This window comes from Atractosteus spatula, chromosome 11 (assembly GCF_055471065.1).
Source record: "Atractosteus spatula isolate fAtrSpa1 chromosome 11, fAtrSpa1.hap1, whole genome shotgun sequence".
Taxonomy (NCBI): Eukaryota; Metazoa; Chordata; class Actinopteri; order Semionotiformes; family Lepisosteidae; genus Atractosteus; species Atractosteus spatula.
This window is the reverse complement of record NC_142716.1, coordinates 34,828,889-34,849,540: the sequence shown is the minus strand read 5'-3', so window position 1 is coordinate 34,849,540 and position 20,652 is coordinate 34,828,889. Positions and strand designations below refer to the sequence as shown.

At 37.3% G+C, this 20,652-nt stretch overlaps 1 protein-coding gene across 1 annotated transcript in view; it reads left to right on the top strand.

Annotated features, from left to right (window-relative positions):
- cacna1g (calcium voltage-gated channel subunit alpha1 G) overlaps nucleotides 1-20,652 on the top strand; it is a 210,905-nt gene that overhangs the window by 139,498 nt on the left and 50,755 nt on the right. The window contains exons 21-24 of the mRNA XM_088927056.1: nucleotides 5,799-5,925; nucleotides 13,226-13,351; nucleotides 14,047-14,136; nucleotides 19,429-19,642. Of these exons, the coding sequence (XP_088783182.1) occupies nucleotides 5,799-5,925; nucleotides 13,226-13,351; nucleotides 14,047-14,136; nucleotides 19,429-19,642 (557 nt within the window). The remainder of the gene's footprint in view (nucleotides 1-5,798; nucleotides 5,926-13,225; nucleotides 13,352-14,046; nucleotides 14,137-19,428; nucleotides 19,643-20,652) is intronic.

Genomic DNA, 20,652 nt, shown 5'->3' with positions numbered 1-20,652 from the left:
ATTATTGGATGTTGAATTAATAGTCCATTCAAATTGGGAATACATCATAACTTTCAGTAAATGTCATATTAACTTCTTAATTTAGGAATAAATGTATAACCTAAACTAGAATTCCATTTAAATATGGACACATTGTAAAATGTTGCCAAATTACACTTGTAAATAGTATCTGTTTTTTGAACAATTTACTGTCTTAATTACTTAATGGGATTGACTGATAAATTGAGACTATATACAGTACAATATGACCAAGTTTAAAGACTACTGCCAGTAGTACTGGCCTTAATACTTGTATTTGAGTACTTTGGCTATAAGTGTGACTATATAATTATGGGGTACTGATGACTGGTTTCTTCTGTTCATATATCACTATATATTTAATCCCTGTCTCTTTGACAAAATGACAAATGTATTTTGTTATCAGCAATTTAATATGTGCCATGATAACCAAAGAGGTTTATTGCAGCCATCTTTTAAAACCCACTCCTGCTAAATTTAATATATAATTCCAAAACAAAACATATCTGGACTGTAGGGAGAAGCTTGTTTTCATTGAACAATGATACTCTCTTTGTGTTATAGCAACAATGTATTCATTAATTTCTGCACCTCCCTGCATGTTGTAGTATGGTGTACACCTCCCCCACACAATAAGTTCATTTTGAAGGATGTGTCACCTCTGTTGGTAAACTATCTTTAAACACCAGCGGCAGCAGGTTCTGTGCTTTCTCTTAGTTTGACTCAGATAATTACAATTCCTCTTACTGCATCTAATTTAGCTAACCCTGGACTGATGATGTTAATAAAACCGTCAATTAGGGCTGATGAAAGATGAAAAGCGCAGAACTGCCCCTCAAGGAAAGCTTAAGCACTTCATCCACTCTTGTAACCTCCAATTTCCCTCCAGTCACTGATAAATAAGTATCTTTGTGTGAGTAATTAGCCAAGGACTTCCACTTGACTTCAGTTAGGAGAGCTCTTGAATGAGCACTTCCTCGTAACTAAGCACCAAGAAAGTTTAGTCCAAATGTCCATTTGAAGGGGTGAAAGGATAAAAGTAGTCTACATACTGTATATGACAATGCTGGATATTTGCTGAATATTTTTTTCATTTTTCAAGATAAAGTGCTCGATGTTCCACATGCCCAGAAACGTGCATGGAGTTTTTGTAGTTTAATTTTCACATCTCTATTTTTGTCTATGTGTAGTTTGATAAATTTATCATTTTTCCGAGCGTCCAAGACTTTCACACTGCTTATTCCTTCAGGGTGCTCAGAACTCTGGCTTGAAGAAATATGAAATCCATTTTCTGATCAACAGTGTTTCTATCATATTTATTCCAAGCCTTTACAGACCTCGTCAGTGGTGCAATGTGAACGCTCTTTCATTGGAAAGCACTCTGTTCTTTCCAGGCTCTTATGATTAAAGTGGTACAGTGGTATGGTGGCAAGGTGTGCTGTTCAATCGGAGTTGTACCATAATAATCAATATTTAAAACAAAAATATACTGTATAATTACAAGCAAAGATGCATCTTGCTTAGTTTAATTTCCCATATTCAATTGAGATTGTGAATATTTTATTCATTTTAACTCCTAATCCAAATATATGATGGCATTTATTTGGATTGGATTTGCATTATTTGTGTTCTACTGGAACAAGAGAATTCTCGCTTTCAGTAGATGGAATAAAATGTTCGAAGCTCAGTTGAAATCACTCTAGCAGGTAAACCAGAAACAAAAGCCTATAAGAGTATTGTTCTAATCCAGTGTCTAATCTAGGTCTTCTATTTTGTTTTCTGTCTTAAGGCCTCTGTGGTCTAAATTGGTTTCAGTATTGGATCAGCTATTTTTTTTATCCTTTCAGGGTATTCTAAAGTTTTTAATTTAAAAGATTTAAATTGCATCTTTAATTTAAGATGCAAAAATTATTAAACTTGTACAGGCCTGGGAATGCACTTTACAGTTTCCAACTTTTAAGTCAGTGAAGTAAGTGAGGGACACTATGTGGTGGGACAACAGTCAAGAACATTTTGGCTCTTTGCAAGTTCAACAGGTTCTAGGAATGTCAACTACATTCTTTGATGACATAACATTTTAAAATAAGTATGGTCTCAACATTCACAAGGGTTCGAAGCAGAGAACCCTAGTGAATGACCAAAATCATGTACTGTATACGTCAACCCCTATACTGTTGCATAATGTACTACAGCATACTCTTTGTATGGTTAAAAGATATATTGGAAGTAGCCCTCCCCTACCTGTATATGAAAATTAAAGTATTAATGCACTGTTAGAGTTGATCAACTAAAACAAACAACATTGATCACAAACATATAGTAATCAGTTGAAACATTCAACATGAATCTCTCCTCTGCTTCCAGCAGATGCCTGACTTTCTCTCTCTCTCTCTCTCTCTGCCTCCATGATTAACAAGTCCCTTTCTGTGTTTTGCTTTCTTGATTTTGATAAGGCCTGACATTCAACTGATTAAATCACTTTATCACCCGAGCGTAATCAACGTAAATCAAAAAGACATTGAAATAACGAATACCCATAATATTTCCAATGTATTTATAAAACCATACACGGATAAATATAAAGATAGGTTCGATCTGATGCTCAGTAATGTCTTGTTGAGCTTATTTTAAACAGCAGTACAAAGCCCAGGGAACACTAATGACTCTAGTGAAAGGAGCAAGTGAATGACTGGGCAGGGGTTAATTAGAGTGGTGATTCCAGCTTTGTGGAATTGTGCCCCAGGACAAAATAATGGATTTTAATTTGGAACAATATCTGGCTACAGTGAAAATAGTTCTGTCACTTAACTGTACATTATAGAGAAAATTTTATTATTTACAGTGTGATTGATAGAATACAAACACCTGTCTTGTAATTGAACAGTGTGGACTTAATAGTGTTATGACATTGAATTATGCTAAAGAATAAACCATAATAGTGAATTGCAGCACAATAAAAAGAATAGGACTTGTATTTTGAGAAAATACTAAAATTATTTTATTGCTTGAGTTCCACCCTCCCAGTATTTTGTTATTTTAGGTTTTATAATACAATAAGGCACAGTGGTACGGATTTTTTTTGGACTATAAGAATATTTAATTTAAACAATGCTGCTAACGTCATCATATCTGCTACTATTAAAAAAATAAAACCAATATCCTTCACAAGCTGTTTTTTTTCACCACATTCATAAAGCACTCTGTCCTGTTTAGTATGTGAGAGTGTGATTGGTAGCACTACCGTAGGTTGCTCTGCTTATTGAAAGCTGCTACTTTCCTGTAACTCAAGTCTACTTTTCCATCCAAGGGCTGAATCCCCCCATCCTCCCTCAGTCACCACAGACTGCTCACAAGGCAGAACAAATTAGAACAGAAGCAATGTAAGCAAAGTTTAGAATCAGAACATCTGATCCTAAAGTTTAGTACAAGACCTCTTCTGGGCTCTCAAACTGCTTCCAGGCTCTTGGACTTCAAGCGGTGTGATTAACAGCATTTTTTAGTCAAAGCAGATATGAAGTAATGTTCAAATTAAATATTTTATTATTGTATTTTCCAGGATTTTAATTAATTGAATAATGATAATCTTATAAACTGTAAGCATCCCCATAATTTATTGAACAAACAGATGTGCAAAATGTGTTGCCAAAGTCTTTTAATGCGTTATACTCATGGTGTTAACAGCCTTGCAAAAGAGTCATGGCTGGAGTCTGTGTACCAGATCTCAAACTTATATTAGTTGGGTGCAAACAACAATGTTTTATAGCCCTCAGCTTTATGGCATAGTTATTTCACAGTTCCAGAATCATGGGATAAATCCCATTCCACTGGGGTCCCTGTCTCTGTGGAGTTTGACTATTTGTGCCACATCTATTGTAGATATGCAAGGTTTATGGGAAAATTAATAACTCAGTACTGGGAACAAGTATGAATAACTGAATGCAGTACTGGAAACAAAAATGAATAAGTCAGGACTGGGAACAGCTCTATAGGTCATTCCCAGTACTGACTATGGTACCACAGAGAAATAGGAATTAAGTGCCTATTTATGATTTCACTACAGGCAAAACTAAACATAATAATATTTTAAAATTTGTGGAAAAGGCCAGAATTGACATTCCGGGAATGCTATTGCTATGTTCAGCACACAGCAACTGAAGAGGTGTTGGATCGTGTAGACACAAAGCTATTCAGCTCATTTATGTTTTTTGGTTGCTAGTAGTTGAATATTTTGTGTAGATGTTTCTTGAAAGAAGCCAAGTTATCAGGTTCAACAACATTTCTGGCCAGCTTTTTTCAAACGTCCACAACAGTTTGTCAGTAAAAGTACCTTTTAGTACGTGTTCTACTAGTTTAATGTTTTTATAGTATTCTGAAGAAGAGTATTGGGTTGTTTTATTCTCTATTCAAAAGTAAAAAGATTCAGTTCTTTTATCATGTCGGTGTGAGCAATAGTATGATATACTGTAGGGATCCATTTTAGGCCTGTTACTCTTCCTGATACTGTATATGCTTTAGCTCCTAATAATGCTCTATAACATTTTTATAGAGTGAAATGTGCAAATAATCCAAAAATAAGGGAGAGTGAGAAACATAGACAAGTGATTTGCAAACTACCTGATACAAAATCATGGACTGGGGAAATACATGGCCTCTGTCTCTATCGGATAAGTGATTCAGAGCTGCAGGAATTGTGAAAGGGATCAGGGTGTTTGTGTAGATTATTCTTTATCCTCATCAAGACAATGTGGGAAAGCAATAAACAAGCAAACACGTTGCTGGGATAATTAGCAAAAAGTCCAGAATTTAAAACAAGGGAGGTTCCACTCAAGCTCTAAAATATTTATAGTAGATCATTGTGTGGGGTTTGATTTACGTACAGTACATAAGATCCTAAGGGGTATTGATCTGCTCCGTCTATTTCAGGCAGTGGTGACAAAGAACATGCAGGCTTACAATTAAAAACTAAAAAGGAGCTTATGTACTGTAGGAAAGAAAACAAAAAAAAATGATTTCCAGCCCATGTTTTGAGACCCAGTCTCTGGGATCTTTTAGGAAATGGTTGGATGAAATTTTAGATTTACTGTGATAGTAAAACTACCAAACAAACAATTACACGTCTCATTTACATGTTCTTACATTGCTCTATTGGAAAAATTAACACTTTTACCACATTTAAGCTGACCTATAATTCCCGGATTGTGGGTCATCATAGTGAGGAGTCAGCAATATTGCTATAGGGAGTTTAGCCTCATTAATTTTGACACAGTTAAAAACCGTAAAAGAATTCTCACGAGAAAAGCATGAAATGACCTTGTGATCCCCGTGACAAAAGACAAGTAGAATCCTGACAGTCCCCAACTGCAGCTCTATCCTTCCAATGATGTCATATGACTGTGTTTACTGACATCAGTCTTTTCATCCTTTGAAACTACTGTAGTGGCCTCATGACATTAGCTTTATGTCTGAAATATTTTAAAATAAGATAGGCAATAACTATAATATTTAAGTTTTAAAACATTGAAATACAACTTTTTGTTCTTTATCTAAATTAGAGGTAGAATAATTGTTTCTGTCTTTAAATGATTTATTTTTAAATATATTCTTTAATCTAAATTATAAATTAAACAATACTGTACATCCAAATCAGAAATTGTCAAATGAAATGACTTTCCAGCTCTCTGCCTCTACGTCCAGTCTGGAATGCTTTTCTTAGCCATTGCCCCACTGTAGGAACACTTGCTTTCTCTGACTCTCAGTTGGGCTTCTCTTGTCGCCTGCAGGGTGATCAGTCGTGCCCCAGGCCTCAAGCTGGTGGTCGAAACTTTGATGTCCTCTCTGAAGCCCATCGGTAACATAGTGGTCATCTGCTGTGCCTTCTTCATCATCTTTGGGATCCTTGGAGTGCAGGTAAGTGATGACTGCTTTGTGTCCAGTTATCGGTACTGTTTTGAAGATGCCTAATGGGACCTTCACACGTAACAGACTCAGAAGGAAATGTTCATTAAGAGGTTTCTTGGCATTATGTTTAATAAAATGCTTGGCTTTAGTGCTTGATAAAATAAACAAAATAATTGAAAAACATAAAAAGCTATCTAACTAGCTCAGCTAGCAAGTATCTCTGCTTTAAATGTACTTTAAAACCCACACCACGACTAATTTAAACACCAAAATGCCCTGCTTGGAAAAAAAAAACAACACATATTATCAGTTCACCGGAGAAAAACCTCAGGTGAACTTACCAGCACTGGAACCAAGTTCTCTTTGGTGATGAATCATGCCTTGGACATCAAACCACTGCTCCATGTTAACAGAAAACAGATGTATTGCGGCAGCACTGTAACATACACATCAAATCAGTGTAATGTAATATATCACATTTTCAAGCTACTACTATTCATAACATGACAATAGGGTGAATTAACAAAAACAGTCATTTCAAATGCAGTAGTCATATGCTATTAGTACTCATAATGTTCTCTATACTCATCTGTTGTGTCTGCTCTGAACCTGTGATTGACTATGATCCAATCCCAATAAAGGCATAGCAGAGCTACACACATTACACATATTGCTGAAAGGTGAAACCTTATTGACAAAAATACTGTATATAAACATGACTGTGTTTTTTCATTATTTTCATAAACCTATGATTTAATAACTTTTACTTTAAAAAAAACGAATAGCCTCATTTAAGCATTAGTTCACTGCTGTACTATTTGATGGTTTGTGATGTTTAGCCTTTTTCAAAGATCTTCAAAAAAATGCAGGCTCTGTTAGATAATCGTTCAAATTTATCTTTAACGATAATCTACACTGAAGTATCACCCTTTCCCCTTAAACTTTATTTAAAATGCTAGATTTTTTCCTGAGCACCCTTCACTGTATTTTTTGGATGTAGAGCAGAGAGCAGAGTACATCATAGTGCCTTACTCTTTAGCAACTTTCTTGCCTGACGTTTTCTCTGGACTCAGGGACCTTACTTTCTAACATGTCATGCAGCCAAGATTTGTTTTTTCACTTATTAGCCGTTTGTGTTTGATTTGATTAAATTTAAGGTGATTGGTAGGCCAAATGTTCATCTGACACATTCTGCTAGTAATTTTACACATATTTTCAGCCAAAGCGACCACAGGTGTAGCACATCTCCCAATCTTATCTAGTCTCGCCTCAGGTCTGATTCAGCAGAAAGTTTTCTGATCATTTTACTGAAAAAAACAATATATTTTTGATTGCCTTTTGGCCATTTTTACACAAACATGGTTGCAGATTCACAATTAATAATCTAGAGTCCAAAAATGTCTTTTAAAGGATTTAAAAAAACCTTCTTTGCAAGTTGGACAAAGAGGTCTTCAGCCACTCCTCAAGTCAATCCTGCAGTAGGGTGCATCGTGACATCAGCTCCCCAGCAAATCACAAGGCTCAGAGGCCTGTTCCAGTTTTTTACACTTCAGGTCCATTTTAATGTATTATTTAAATACAGCACACATTAAGCACAGCATACAACACTAATACAACAGGCCAATGGAGACCAACCACTCCAAGTGGAATTCCATGGCAACCTGACTGCACAGTGCAACACAGATGACGTGTCGACACCTCACTTTCAGCTTTTATTTTTTTTTATTTATCCCCTTTTCTGTCTGTGAACTCATTGTCTGACATTTGTTTTACTTATAAAAAAGTACGTAAAAACTATAGGTCTGCACATATCTACTCCTTTGCAGTCTTTGATGGAAAGTTTTCAAAATTGTAAATACATTCAATACAAAATAATATTCATCTGTGCAAAATCTGATTTTTCTGGTTTAAATAAAGGAGCACAAACATTATCCTAGTGTTTCTTATTCTCAGAGTCCTAAAACTTGACAAAAAAAATTCCTTTGGCGGTTTTTAAAAAAAAGCTTACTTAAATAACAAATTGCCAATATTTATTCAACAACTTTCATAATCAGTGCTACTGTATAGATAAAATTGACATCATTAAAAAATAAGGAAAAACAATAAAAGGAACATGTACAGTAATAATGAAACTATGAAAAGCCACAACAAGTTGACCTCAGTGCACTGTGAGCCTCACAGGGACACATTCTCCACGCAAGATAATTTGATGCCAAACCATTAGGTGCTTTGTATGTAAGAGGATCTTATCAGTTCTAGCTCTAACTGGAAGCCACTGCTTGACTTCCCTGGCAAGCAGCCAGGATTGGAGTAATATCCTCTTAAAGTTTTGTTTTATTATAGACTCTAGCACTCACACTCTGCACCAGCTGTGACCTTGATATAGACGGACTAATGGAACCAAAAAAAAAGAGCATTACATAAGAGCATGAGATAAAAGCATGGAATTCCTTCTCAGCCTATGAAAGACATATGAAACACTTTATCATTGCAATATTTCTAAACGTATAATATACAGTATATTGTAATGATTTAAGCCAAAAGGAACTGTTTTCAGCTATCTACATTGGGGAAACCGGAAGGAGACTAGGAGACCACTTCAGAGAACATGTTCGGGCTGTGAAGATTAATGATTTCTCCAAGCCCTTAGTTTCCAATTTCACCTCAGACGGCCATGATCACACTGATCTCTCCATCTGTGTTCTCCAAGAAGGCTTTCTTAACTCATATAGCAGAAAGACATCAGAAACAAAAATTATCCTGAAACTAGGTTCACACCGTCCCCCTTCTCTCAATGACCGACTTATTTTCGTGTAATCTTCTCTATTCACATGCAGGTTTTGACTTCACACCTTTCTTCACCCCTCTCCACTTTGCACTTCCTGAGTGGTCTCTCTGCCTTTCTGCCCCTTCTGCCTCCTCCCCTCTGCCAGCTTTTGTTCTCCTGTGCTAATTGATCTTTGCTGTCTGCCCTGTCTTTCTCACACCTGAAGAAGGCTTCACAGCCGAAATGTTGTTTTCTCTCATCTCTTTTCAGCATGGAATAAACCTATTACTTGTTCCTTTGTGGAATAAACCTATTACTTGTTCCTTTGCAGCCTACGCATGCTAACGCAGCTACCCACCTGAACTAATTTAAGCCAGAGTCAGATATTACACCAAGAATTCTATATTTAGGTTTTAGATTAGAAGAGGTACTACAGCTGTCAGGAAATATTAAACAGGGATTGAATGCTGAGTTAAGCTAAGTGTAAAAAAGTGTACACACTCAGATAAGGCTGGAGTAGCTGTGTGTGTAAGATACGGATGCAACTACATTGAAAACAGGGGCTTTTTGCAATGTTGCCTTCGGGGACTGGATTGCCTAGGATTTTCTTAAATAATTTTAATGAGATTGCTGCGTAACTGCTCAGAAACTCCCTCCAGTCACCTGATCTTCTGTACTAATAATGTCCTAGTTGGGGATCCACAATTGTGGACAAATAGTCAAACTTTTATAGTAAATCTAATTTCTCTAGTAACTGACAAGATGTTAGCATTGGATTCTGTAAAATGACAATTAGTGTAACATACCATCTAATTTGGTCTATACATTATTCACACTCTAGATGCCCTCTATTTTTAGGTCTGTATTATTCACCTTTCTGCTCCTAAATACCTTCTATGGAGTGCATGGGATTGCGTACAATACTGATGCTTTTTTAATACCACTGATACCAGGTCTTTGCTCATTGTAGATAAGTTACCTATAAAATCAGAGGGTGTCTCTTCATGCAAATAGATATGATTGCTTGTAATCAATAAGTAGCAATCCCATTTAGTCCAAGTTACTACTACGTCACACAGAAATTATAGAGTTTTAGGGTTATGTACACTTATGTTCGCAATGTTCTTTTTAGTTCATCTTGAGGTCCTACTTCCATTTTGTCACACCACAGAGGATGTGGTGCGGTAGTACAGATCTTATCATTTCAACAAGAACTGCCATCTTGTCACCACTGTCCTCTTACAATGCTAAAAGCTGAAATTCGAAACTGTCTGATGCTAACAAATGTGCACCAGATGCCCAGGCAGAAACAAAAGCTTGGGAAAGATCTCTTCTCATTTTCTTAACAAGATACAAACCTGGGAAGTCATTATTTCCTAGTTTTCAATGGTGTCTATTTTCCACATCGTCGCAACCCTTGATACATGTCCCATGTTGTGCATCCCACTACCTCATCCTACTGGCATGGCTGTCATATTCCAGCCAATAATTTAAATGGCAACAAAATTAGTGGAAAAACCTACCATCTCAGAATAAGTGGAACTCCAGATGTGGAAAAAGAGTGGATAGGACAGGCTCTGTGTGGAGTGGACTACTCAAATTCAAATTCAAGGAGATGTATTGGTTTTAGCAATGAACTACAGTGTTTCCAAAGCAAAAACAATTAAGTAACCCACTCCCCTGGGCTAATCAAGAAGATTGTAAGAACAGCCAGGAGGAAAAGGGCTTCAGTTTCAATCTAGGCTTCAGCCTGGAAGGAGGAAAGAATGAAAATAGAGAGGGATTGATATAGGCCCGTGGGATTCTGTAAGTGAGGGTGCTTGAGAAAACAGGGTTTAGGATGTAGTAAACTTTACCTGGTAAAGTAAGAGAAAGAACTTGCTTGCCCAGCAGGCCCGAAGATAAGGGAGGAACAGCATTCCACATTCCTAATGTGTAACAGGTTCAATGGGGTTAAAGTGCGTTGCCCAGAAACAGAGTTTGCCTGTTGAACCAGGGCTGACTGCAGGCATTGTTACTTGTAGGAGTTAGGGTAACACCTGGCAAAGTAGCAGTGTACCTTCTCCCTACAGCTGAGAGAGAAAAGAGTCTAGATAGCACAGGTTGAACCATGAATTGACTGAATGGTGATTTGGCAAGTGAGGACTGTGATTGGGTACCGCAGAGTATATCAGATTGCATACTACAGTGCTTTAACAGTCAACAAGCAGAAATTGGTGAAGTAAAGAGTGAATGAGGAGATGAGTTAGTGACATTGTGAGTGGAATGCTGAGTGGAGAGAAACTAAAAATAAAGACCTACAGACTTCTCTGAGACTTCAATGAGTCACAGCTAGGATCATGTAGGGGGCACTTCAAGATGAATGACAGAATACCTGCTAGATGATACTAGCAGGGTTCATATTATAGTGGTGTGTGTGCTAGGTTTGTCACAATGGTGAAAATGAGTCAGGTACTGTACTGCTTTTAGATCAGAAAGGATTGATCCATATAAAGTACACAAAAATTTCTTTTTTTGTAAAAAAAAAAAGCCAGGTCATTTTGAGCATATTTTATTGAAAAATAACATATCATTTACACATGCACACCACTGTATACACAGATTAACATTATTAAATTTAGATTTTAAATCATACTGCACACCCTTTCATGCTTTTTTTGTATTTTGCATTGTGTATTTCGTTAAGGCTATGGGTTTGTTCAATCAAAATTCTGGCACCAGATTTTGAGGGTTAACTAACTCGCAGTTTTATAAATATTATTTTTTAAACAAAGTCCAACAGCCAGTGGTTGACAATCCTTTGAGACAAAACAGAATGAACTACATCAACGCAAAAACTACTTCCATTTACACAAACCAGATCAACAAAACTAATCACTGCTAATACAAACTAATATACAGCTTTATCGTACTGAACAACTACATGATACTCATTATGTGCTCAGACTGCATACAGTGCACTTTTTTAGATATTTATTAACTAAATGTCAACAGACACACATTTCATCTATAAAAAAATCAAATCATTTTTCTGTAAATATCATTTTTCTTTTAACAAACGGATGAGAACTTTTCAACAAGATTTTAAACAGATTGTGAGAGATTTACCTTCAAGAAATCATAGGAAATCCTACCACCAAGAACAAGAGCACCCAGCTGTAAAGGCTTGCGATAGCCCCCAAAACACAGCGCCACCTAGCGGAACTCTGGAGTTAGTCCTCCATCCTACATAAAAATTGGATCTAAGATAGACAATCGCCTTTATGGCATTAGGATTCTAGAGGAAAGTCAACATGGATGTTTCAGGTCCTGCTCGAAAACAAAAAGTTATTGTTCTTTAAATAAGGAATGGCAGTAATGGACACAAACTGACCATATGATAAAGACACTCACCTCTTGTCAGAACACTTCAATGTATCTTGGTCTTGTGCTTCAGGTCATTGCCCAACTGTGTGAATTTTCTCAAGCAGGTTTTCTTCTAGGATTCACCTGTACATGGTACAAAACATTTCTCTGTCCTTTTCTGTTCAATCCTGAAAAGCTTCCCTGTTCCTGTTGACGCAAATTATCCACATAGCATTATGCTACCATCACCATGCTTGACAGTTGGAATGGTCTTGATATGCTACTGTATGAGCCAGAATTGATGCTCGTAGAATCATTAATTAATGCATTTAGACTAAAATGTAATTTCTTCTCTTATCTGACCATAAAACTTTCTGCCACATGTCTGCAGTATATCATATTTCTTGCCTTTAACCATAGATATACAGTAGGTCATGTTTTTGAAGGGTTCAGGGTATTTGCAATGTAGGAACTGTGCAGTTAAAAGTGTAGTAGCTGAATTAAGGGTTGCTCTGATTTAGCATATTGTGTATAATTTTCACCATATTAGAGACATATTACAGGTATTGCTGCTCTGGCTATGCAGAGAAGGACAGCTGAGCTTAATAGGAGGAAGATTCAAGCAACGCATGTTGTTCAAATTTTTAGAATAGTGATAAAAGATGTGTTTTTCTTATCTCAAATCTTCTCTCATCTGTTAGTTGTTATCTTCTTCAATAACCTATCAACCTCGGGAAGCTGCACATTTTATGTGCAGTCTAGGAACATTCCAACTGTGTTATTAACTGTTACTACTATACTGTATCATCTGCACTGGAAAAAATTGTGGGTAAAAAATAAATTTCAGCAGCAGAATATTCAGTAGTTGTTTTATTGTGGACAAAGTGATGATACAATATAATGCTAAAGATCCAATTCTTGATATTCACCTGCCTTCATATTCTTTCTCTGTGGTCTGTGGATATGGTGTCAGATTGTGGTTTGTTATAAAAATTTCATGAATATGTACAGTATTTGAAAACTCTTTATTGTAACAGTGGAAAATGCTTGTGTAGAAAATGGTATTCCTAATGTATTACACGTATGTAAGCGTTACTAGTTTTGATGAAAAACATCAGTAGAGTTTAACATTAGCCATACTCTTGTGTATACAAAAATGACATCTTTATGACTTCCTTCCATATCCTACCATCACAGCTCTTCAAAGGGAAGTTCTTTGTCTGCCAAGGAGAGGACACCAGGAACATCACTAACAAATCTGACTGCCTTCAGGCCAATTACAAGTGGGTCCGACATAAGTACAACTTTGACAACCTGGGCCAGGTAAGTTGCCGCTACTGTTTGCACACAGGAACATCCATGACATACTGTAACTTAAACAACAACATCAAAAGAATGTTTCTGACAAGGAAAAAAACAGTGACTTATTTGGTTACTTGAAAATAGAGCTCCTCAACACCAGAGCCAACATTAAAAAGACACACATTCAAAAGCCTTCTATCAGCCAGGACAAAGAGAAAAGCACATTCATTTACACGTGTGTGAAACATCACACAAGAGCACTGAGATATGTAGTCAAAACGTAAATACTCAGTTATATGAATATGTAACAGTTTTCCAGGGATAAAATTTAGCACAGAACAATTCAGAACTTCATTTATAAATGAATCTAATTCACTTTCTTTTATTACCACCAAACGAATAAGTTAATATTTCTTTTACTTGATATTTTTTTTCTTGTTTCCAATGTAGACAAATATTTTTATATTGTATTTGCATGTATTGTGTTAATACATTACACACTGTACAAACGTTTTTCATTTTCTTCAGAAAATGAAGAATAATTGTGACTATAGGGCTATTTATAACAACACTGGATATGAACCTTAATCCAATATACATGTATACTCTTTTATGACTCAAGACAGGATTGATTCCAAAACTTTTCTGCTTTTTAGCTTTGTGACTTGAGAAAAACTTTAGGACCTTCATTTGATCTCACTGTCATCCTCCACCAGGCACTGATGTCTCTCTTTGTGCTGGCCTCCAAAGATGGATGGGTGGACATCATGTATGATGGACTGGATGCTGTGGGAGTTGACCAACAAGTATGATGTGATCTCTGTGCTACTCATCTGAGTGCCTTTTCTGCATGTGCACTGGCAAAGCAAGGAAATGCTTTGGGGGTTTTAATATGCTGTAACATTCAAAAACTATAACAGTAAATTATGAGAGTATTTGATGACTTTTAGAAACCAATCAAATATAATAATTTACAGTCACACACAGATTCTAAATATACATTGTACAATGTATTAATAAAACCAAAACATGCAAAACAAGCAACAACATCATATAATATTTATATCTGTAAAATGATCTGCTATGAACACACATACAATTCATTGCAGGAAACACTCAGGAAACAGTGGGTTCACGAACACAAGATTTCTTCCGTTTCGGGAAAAATATCTTGGGCAGAATTCTGTACTTTTCTGAATCATTCTCTCAGGCTGACATCTTGGAGAAAGTTTATGTGCTTGCAGGCACATGGTTGTAATGTCAATTTGCCAGTTTAGAGAAAAATTGAGAGAGTCAGTGGTTAACTGGAGAAAAGTAACTTGTGTTCCAGTTTATATAGGGCAACATCACCAGTTGGCTGAGAGGCAATCAGGTTTGGTTCTGCTACCCACCCTACAAATACCCAATTGGTGGATCTTCCTTTGGGTGATGGCTGGATGACCTTTGACCTGTAGTTCTTGGGAAGAACCCGGCCTGGTGACTGGCTGGAGCCCACCTGCGCTATATATGATTAAGTGTACAGCACAGTTTTAGGATGTCTCTTATCAGAGGTGCCTCTTTAGCCACATTTCTCTGCATTTAGGGAGAGGCACCAAGCACTTAATGATGTGTCTGCCCTCAAAAGGGCTTCTGGGGGATAGGATTGAGAAAGCAGTGAAATCCTAATGAAATCTAAGCAAAACAATATATAGTTTATCAGCAAACTCTTTGTTAGTGTTAAAACTATCAATATTCATTATGTTTGTTTGGACAAATTACGTTTGTCCTGCAGCCCCACCATAGCTTCTATTCCACTTCAAGCAGTTCTCAAATTATTGCACCTGAATTTGACTTCACTCTCCCCCTTATACTTTAATTTATTCTTTCTAATTTTTACTATAACTTCAGATCTGATTAACAGACACATTACCCTGTTGTGAAGTAATGTACTTGCAGCACAGTAATGCACTATTCTGCATTTTGTTTACTCATGGCATTATTGTTTGAAGAAACGTCCACAGGTTTTGTTAACATTCTGCAGAAATAGCTCCATACTGTAGATTCATCCAGCAGACGTGATTGTTCCAGTGCAGCAGGAAGTCCCAAGAGTGATGGGTTTTGTTTGTTTGTAGAGGATGCGGTTCAGACTCCAAGAATAGTTTGAGAGTCAAAAAAACTGTAGCTCCGTTCCCTATTAATCTCACTCACAGACACACATTAAACAATTGACTTGCCCAGAAACGGACTCACAGTGGACTTTACAAATCAAAGAAAGCTGTGGTTTCTGAACTGCAACACAAAAACAACCTGTTGCTGTTCACTTCAAGAGCAGCATCTCCCCACTTGGCCAATGTCCACTCTACCTCCAACCATGTCCATTCTACCTTGCTCATTTCACTTTCTATTCCTCCAACACAACAATCATAGCTCTTGAAACTCCTGCTTTAAACCGAAAGATCAATTGCTTAGCTCAAGACAATAATCCTCACTATGGCTCCACTCCCCCAAAAACATATGCTTGCCATACCTTGGTCTCAGACACCTCTATGGCATAGTAGTGCAATAAATATTTTCAGTCCATGTCATTTTACAGTATTGAACCAGCCCAAAGCTTGTTTTGTGAATGTTCAGAGCAGTCCTGTGCTCTCTCCACCACCTCCAGCAGGGGAACGACAGTGCCTACACCCATTTGCTAGCTATTCCATTGCTTGCATCACCTTAATTGCATCAGCTACCCTCATTAAGGTCAAAAGATGCTAGGGGCCATGATATTACTCGGTACCTCAATACCCCTTCATTAAATCTCTTTGAGATTAATTGGATTTCTCTGGGACTTGTCTCCCTCCCCTCCTATTGTACTACCTGCAAGATCCTACTATTAGCTCTCTCCAATCCCATCATTCTGCAATTTCCCTCACGGGATCAATAAAGTATCTATCTATCTATTGTGGGAACTTTTACTCAAAGGTGATATGCAGGCTTTCATTAGTGGTCTATTCTCCGCTGATCCCTCTTTTGCCCAAAGCCAAATTAGCTCTCTCAGTATCTCTCAGACAGATAAAGGCGTCTTATCGATCTCGGCTCCTCAGTCCTAGTATCAATAACCTAATCCACAGTCCCCCCCTGCTCTGTTCAGCCATCGATCAGGCTCCCCACTTGATTAGAACAACAGAGTGAAACAATCAGCTTGCAAAAGCTGATATTTCTAATACTTTTAAAGTTAAGCCCATCATTTTGCATTACTGGTACCTTTTCAGGCATGTGAGGTAAATTTTGCTTTGCTGTCCATCCCACTTTCGGGTGCCACAGCAGCTCTTTTCAGGATCCTCCTAAATATCTATAATCTCTCCTCAGTTCCTCAACTTTCAGACCGACCCACTGTCTTTTCAGTTTCTGACTTCCCAGTTCAGAGAAAGCATTAGGTCCTTTTACGTCTACAGAATATTTGCAGATCATTTTCAGTTCCTACTCTTCCTCTGTTTTACCACAATCCAATCTCGATCACATTATTCAAATCCTCTCCTACTTTCAGCTCTCACCCTGATAACATGTGAACATCCTCACATCTTCTCAGTCACTGCAGTCATGATAGAAAGGAGCTCTTTTGTCTCCCATGTTCTCATTGTGAAATCAGGTCACCTCTCCTTACAGAGGTTTTTTTGTCATCAATCCATAAATGCCATTGCCCATATCACCAGGAACTGAAATCAGATGCAGTAGCTCTCATTTTCAGTTCAGTTCTTGACCTTAACCTCCTGTGCCAGTTCCTTCCCATTCAGAATGCCATTCTCTCTATCTTTTTAATGGCTCTCTCGGAAAACTATTCTCCAAAACATTGCACACTGCACTCTCTGTTCCTATTGGCCATCTCTAGCTTAACCCATCAGCAGATCAATTTTTCCTCAAACAACCCAAAACAGAGTAGCCTTCTCCATCCATATATCTCCCAATTACCATTGAAATCCTAACGTGATACATATGTTTGCAATAAAGCAACTACCATTCCCCCCCTACATTTGGCACAAAAGATATTATCTCTAGCTTGTTTTGACTTCCTGTGATATGCTGATGTCACTGCTGTCAGCTGTATCGTTCTTGCCTACTTCCTTGAAGTCCCTATCCGAACTCACAATTAAATTACTTACCACCATCAAGGTGTTTACATTTACTATTTTAAATCCAATTCCACTATAGATCCCAGTGAGCCTCTTTATTTTATTACTCCACCTGTTTATTCAGCTATGCCATTTGTGAGAACTCAAAACAGACATGCCTTCTCCATCTAAATGCCTCCCTATTATCATTGAAATCCTATCACGATGCATTTGCTACTCTTCCAGAATCGCTGTAGCAAAACTCCAGTCTCCACCATCAAAACTCTGGGCAGATTTCTCTGTACCTACAGTACCTCACATGCGTGCAGCATATCTGAACAGATCCAGACAGCCTAAGGCGCACATAATCTCTGTTGTTAAGAACTTTATATCAGTATTTGGGGGATTTTGTGGAGGTTGGTGGAGGTTATTAAGTTGAACTGTTGAAATGGAGTTTATGACAGGAGTACAGCAGAAAGGGTAGATTTTAATCTCCTACACATCTTGTCTGCTGGGCTCCTTGTGCATTCCACTCCCAGCACCGCCCCCCTGCTCCTTCCTTGAGAATCTGAGGGGGGCTCCGTCAGCCTCACCATAACAGTCAGGTTGCTGTTCTCTCAGCTACCAATAGGCGAGTTATGCCAAATAACCTGTAATACATTCATCAAGATCTAACGCAACTACTGAAATAATAATTTGTGCTTTCTAAATCTAGGTTTAACTGCACAGCTTTATATATTCCCTGAAATAATGTGATATTTAATTTCTTCTTTTTTTGTTAAGGGTTTTCTGCAGCACTAAGTTGTTGTGGTTCATTATAGTATTATAGCAGCAGATAATGGACCTTACAAAGTTAACATTTTCACAATCTCTTATACGATATGTGCTTCTACGGTATAAATTTATTCTCTCAAACACTACTGAGCAAAGCAGAAGACAGCAAAAAGTTTTACTCTCAAAAGATTTAAAATTGGTTTTCTCTTAATTTAAGCACTTTCATTTATGAATTTGCTCTTTGTGTCACCGATTTACAATGTGATGTTTTAAAATTATTTTCAACCATATCAAACTGTAAGAAAAAGAGGATTTCACAATTACACACATATAGGAAAAAGAGACCCCATACATACACAATAAATGATAAGATGTTTGGAACTCCTGTAAAACTGAGATATGGGTCTTAAAGAGACCTATCAAACAAGAGAAAAAAACAATGCTACAGTCAACACTTCCTTTAAGATTAAATAGTTCCTATTTTGATTTTCGTTTTCCTAATCTACTTATAGTCCCTTCAAATTATTTCCTTTGCTTTTAAAAGTGGTCTTAGTGTATCATAGTCTTTTTGTATTATTTTGCAGATAGATATATAAAATTCTTCTTTAAGCAATATTACAGTGTTCCAAGCTATTATTTATCTGTTCCGTTTCCTTAGATACAATGACCATCTTTTTACTTTGAAGTACTTTTGAAATTGATCAGTGTTAACTTTCTCTCTCAGGCTGCAATTTTGGATCTTTAAATTGATGACACAAATTGTGTTTTCCTTAATTTATTTTTTATGGCCTGTCAGAACTGCTTTGCGCCAGCCCTTATGCTTCCCTCCCACAATGTCATTTTCTTCTCTCTGCCTTCCACTCCACTATTAGTTTAAAGAGCAAGCGGCAGGATCCTGGGAAATTAAGTGCTTTATATCACCATGGGTTCTGCAGCTGTTCAGAAAATATGGCAGTAATTGAGATTACCATTGCTTATTTCCTGACAAGTTCCTGGACACAGAGTCCACTGCATTCACTTTCAAGATTTCAGATAAGAGCTGTATATTTAAAAGGTTGTTATTTATAGATCCTAGAAACATTATTTCTCCAGATCCTGATGCAATGAAAAGGAGAGTAGTGGGTGTTTCTCTAGGCATTATTTTTTTTTTTAGTTTGGCTTGATCATATTACTGCAAGTATCATATGAAGCCAATCAAAATATTGTTTTGCTTTTGCACAAGAGGATTGATTGTTTGCTTCGCTTTGGCAGCCCATAATGAACCACAACCCCTGGATGCTGCTCTACTTCATCTCCTTCCTGCTCATCGTGGCCTTCTTTGTCCTCAACATGTTCGTGGGCGTGGTGGTGGAGAACTTCCACAAGTGCCGTCAGCACCAGGAGGCGGAAGAGGCCAAGCGTCGCGAGGAGAAGCGAATGAAAAGGATGGAGAAAAAGAGACGGAGTAAGGAGAAACAACTAGCTGGTCGGTAGTCTTTCCACATCTTTCTGAGTCCTGCTTGAACTTTTTGACAGACGCTCTGCAACCAAATCCCCATCTCCCACCCTCTTATTATAATGCTCAGTGCCTGGTGAATCTTCCAGAGCATGCCCTCCCCCTTCATTGAATTGAACAAATGCATGAGCGAGAGAGAATAACATCTACTCCAGACACAGGGTAGTAATCCACTGCCCTGGGGAAGCTGCCCCGCCTTGGTACCCCCCTCTGCATGCAGGACATTGCAGCCGAGGCAGCTGAGTTACAAATAGTGCTCAAGGAAACGATAGAGCAACTGCACAGAGTTGCCACTCCATGTTGCAATGTTGCCTAAAATTCCACTCACTATTTGTGTTATTACAGCCTTGTCTTATGCAGACTTCAGGTGCCCAGAAAATTGATGCCTCTGTACCGATTTCCAAATTCGTGAGGGCCGCCAGATAAGAAACTCAGAGAATCAACAAAAAAAACCTATCACAGTCTTTGCTGGTTATGTGCTGGCTACTCACAGACCTTATCGAGGCGCAATGCCTAAGTATCCCTTATGATATCAAGGGTGTAATAACCCAGAAACCTGACATCGGAATGTTTTTTGAAGTGAAAAACATTGAGAAATACAGATAGAATTGCAATGCAGACAATGATTATCAATCAAATACTGTGCTCCAATGAACATAATCAATGCAGGTTTTATTGTTAATGATCTATGAGGCAGTATTTGTACATTTTGGTCAGGGCTTGTACATTTTAAGCAAAACTGGCAAATCTGTTCCAAAACAATTGAATTTAAATCAATTCCAAAATACCATCTCATATTATTCAGTATTCTCTTAACATTCAAATTGCTATAGGAGGTGACATTGTACAGTATTTAATGTTACATACTCTTTTGCTCATCACAAAGTAAAAAAAAATTTGGTTAGTGAATAATGTAAAATTCTCAATTTTCAATAATAAATATCTTTTTGGTTATTTTTAAGAGTGTTTCACAGGAATAA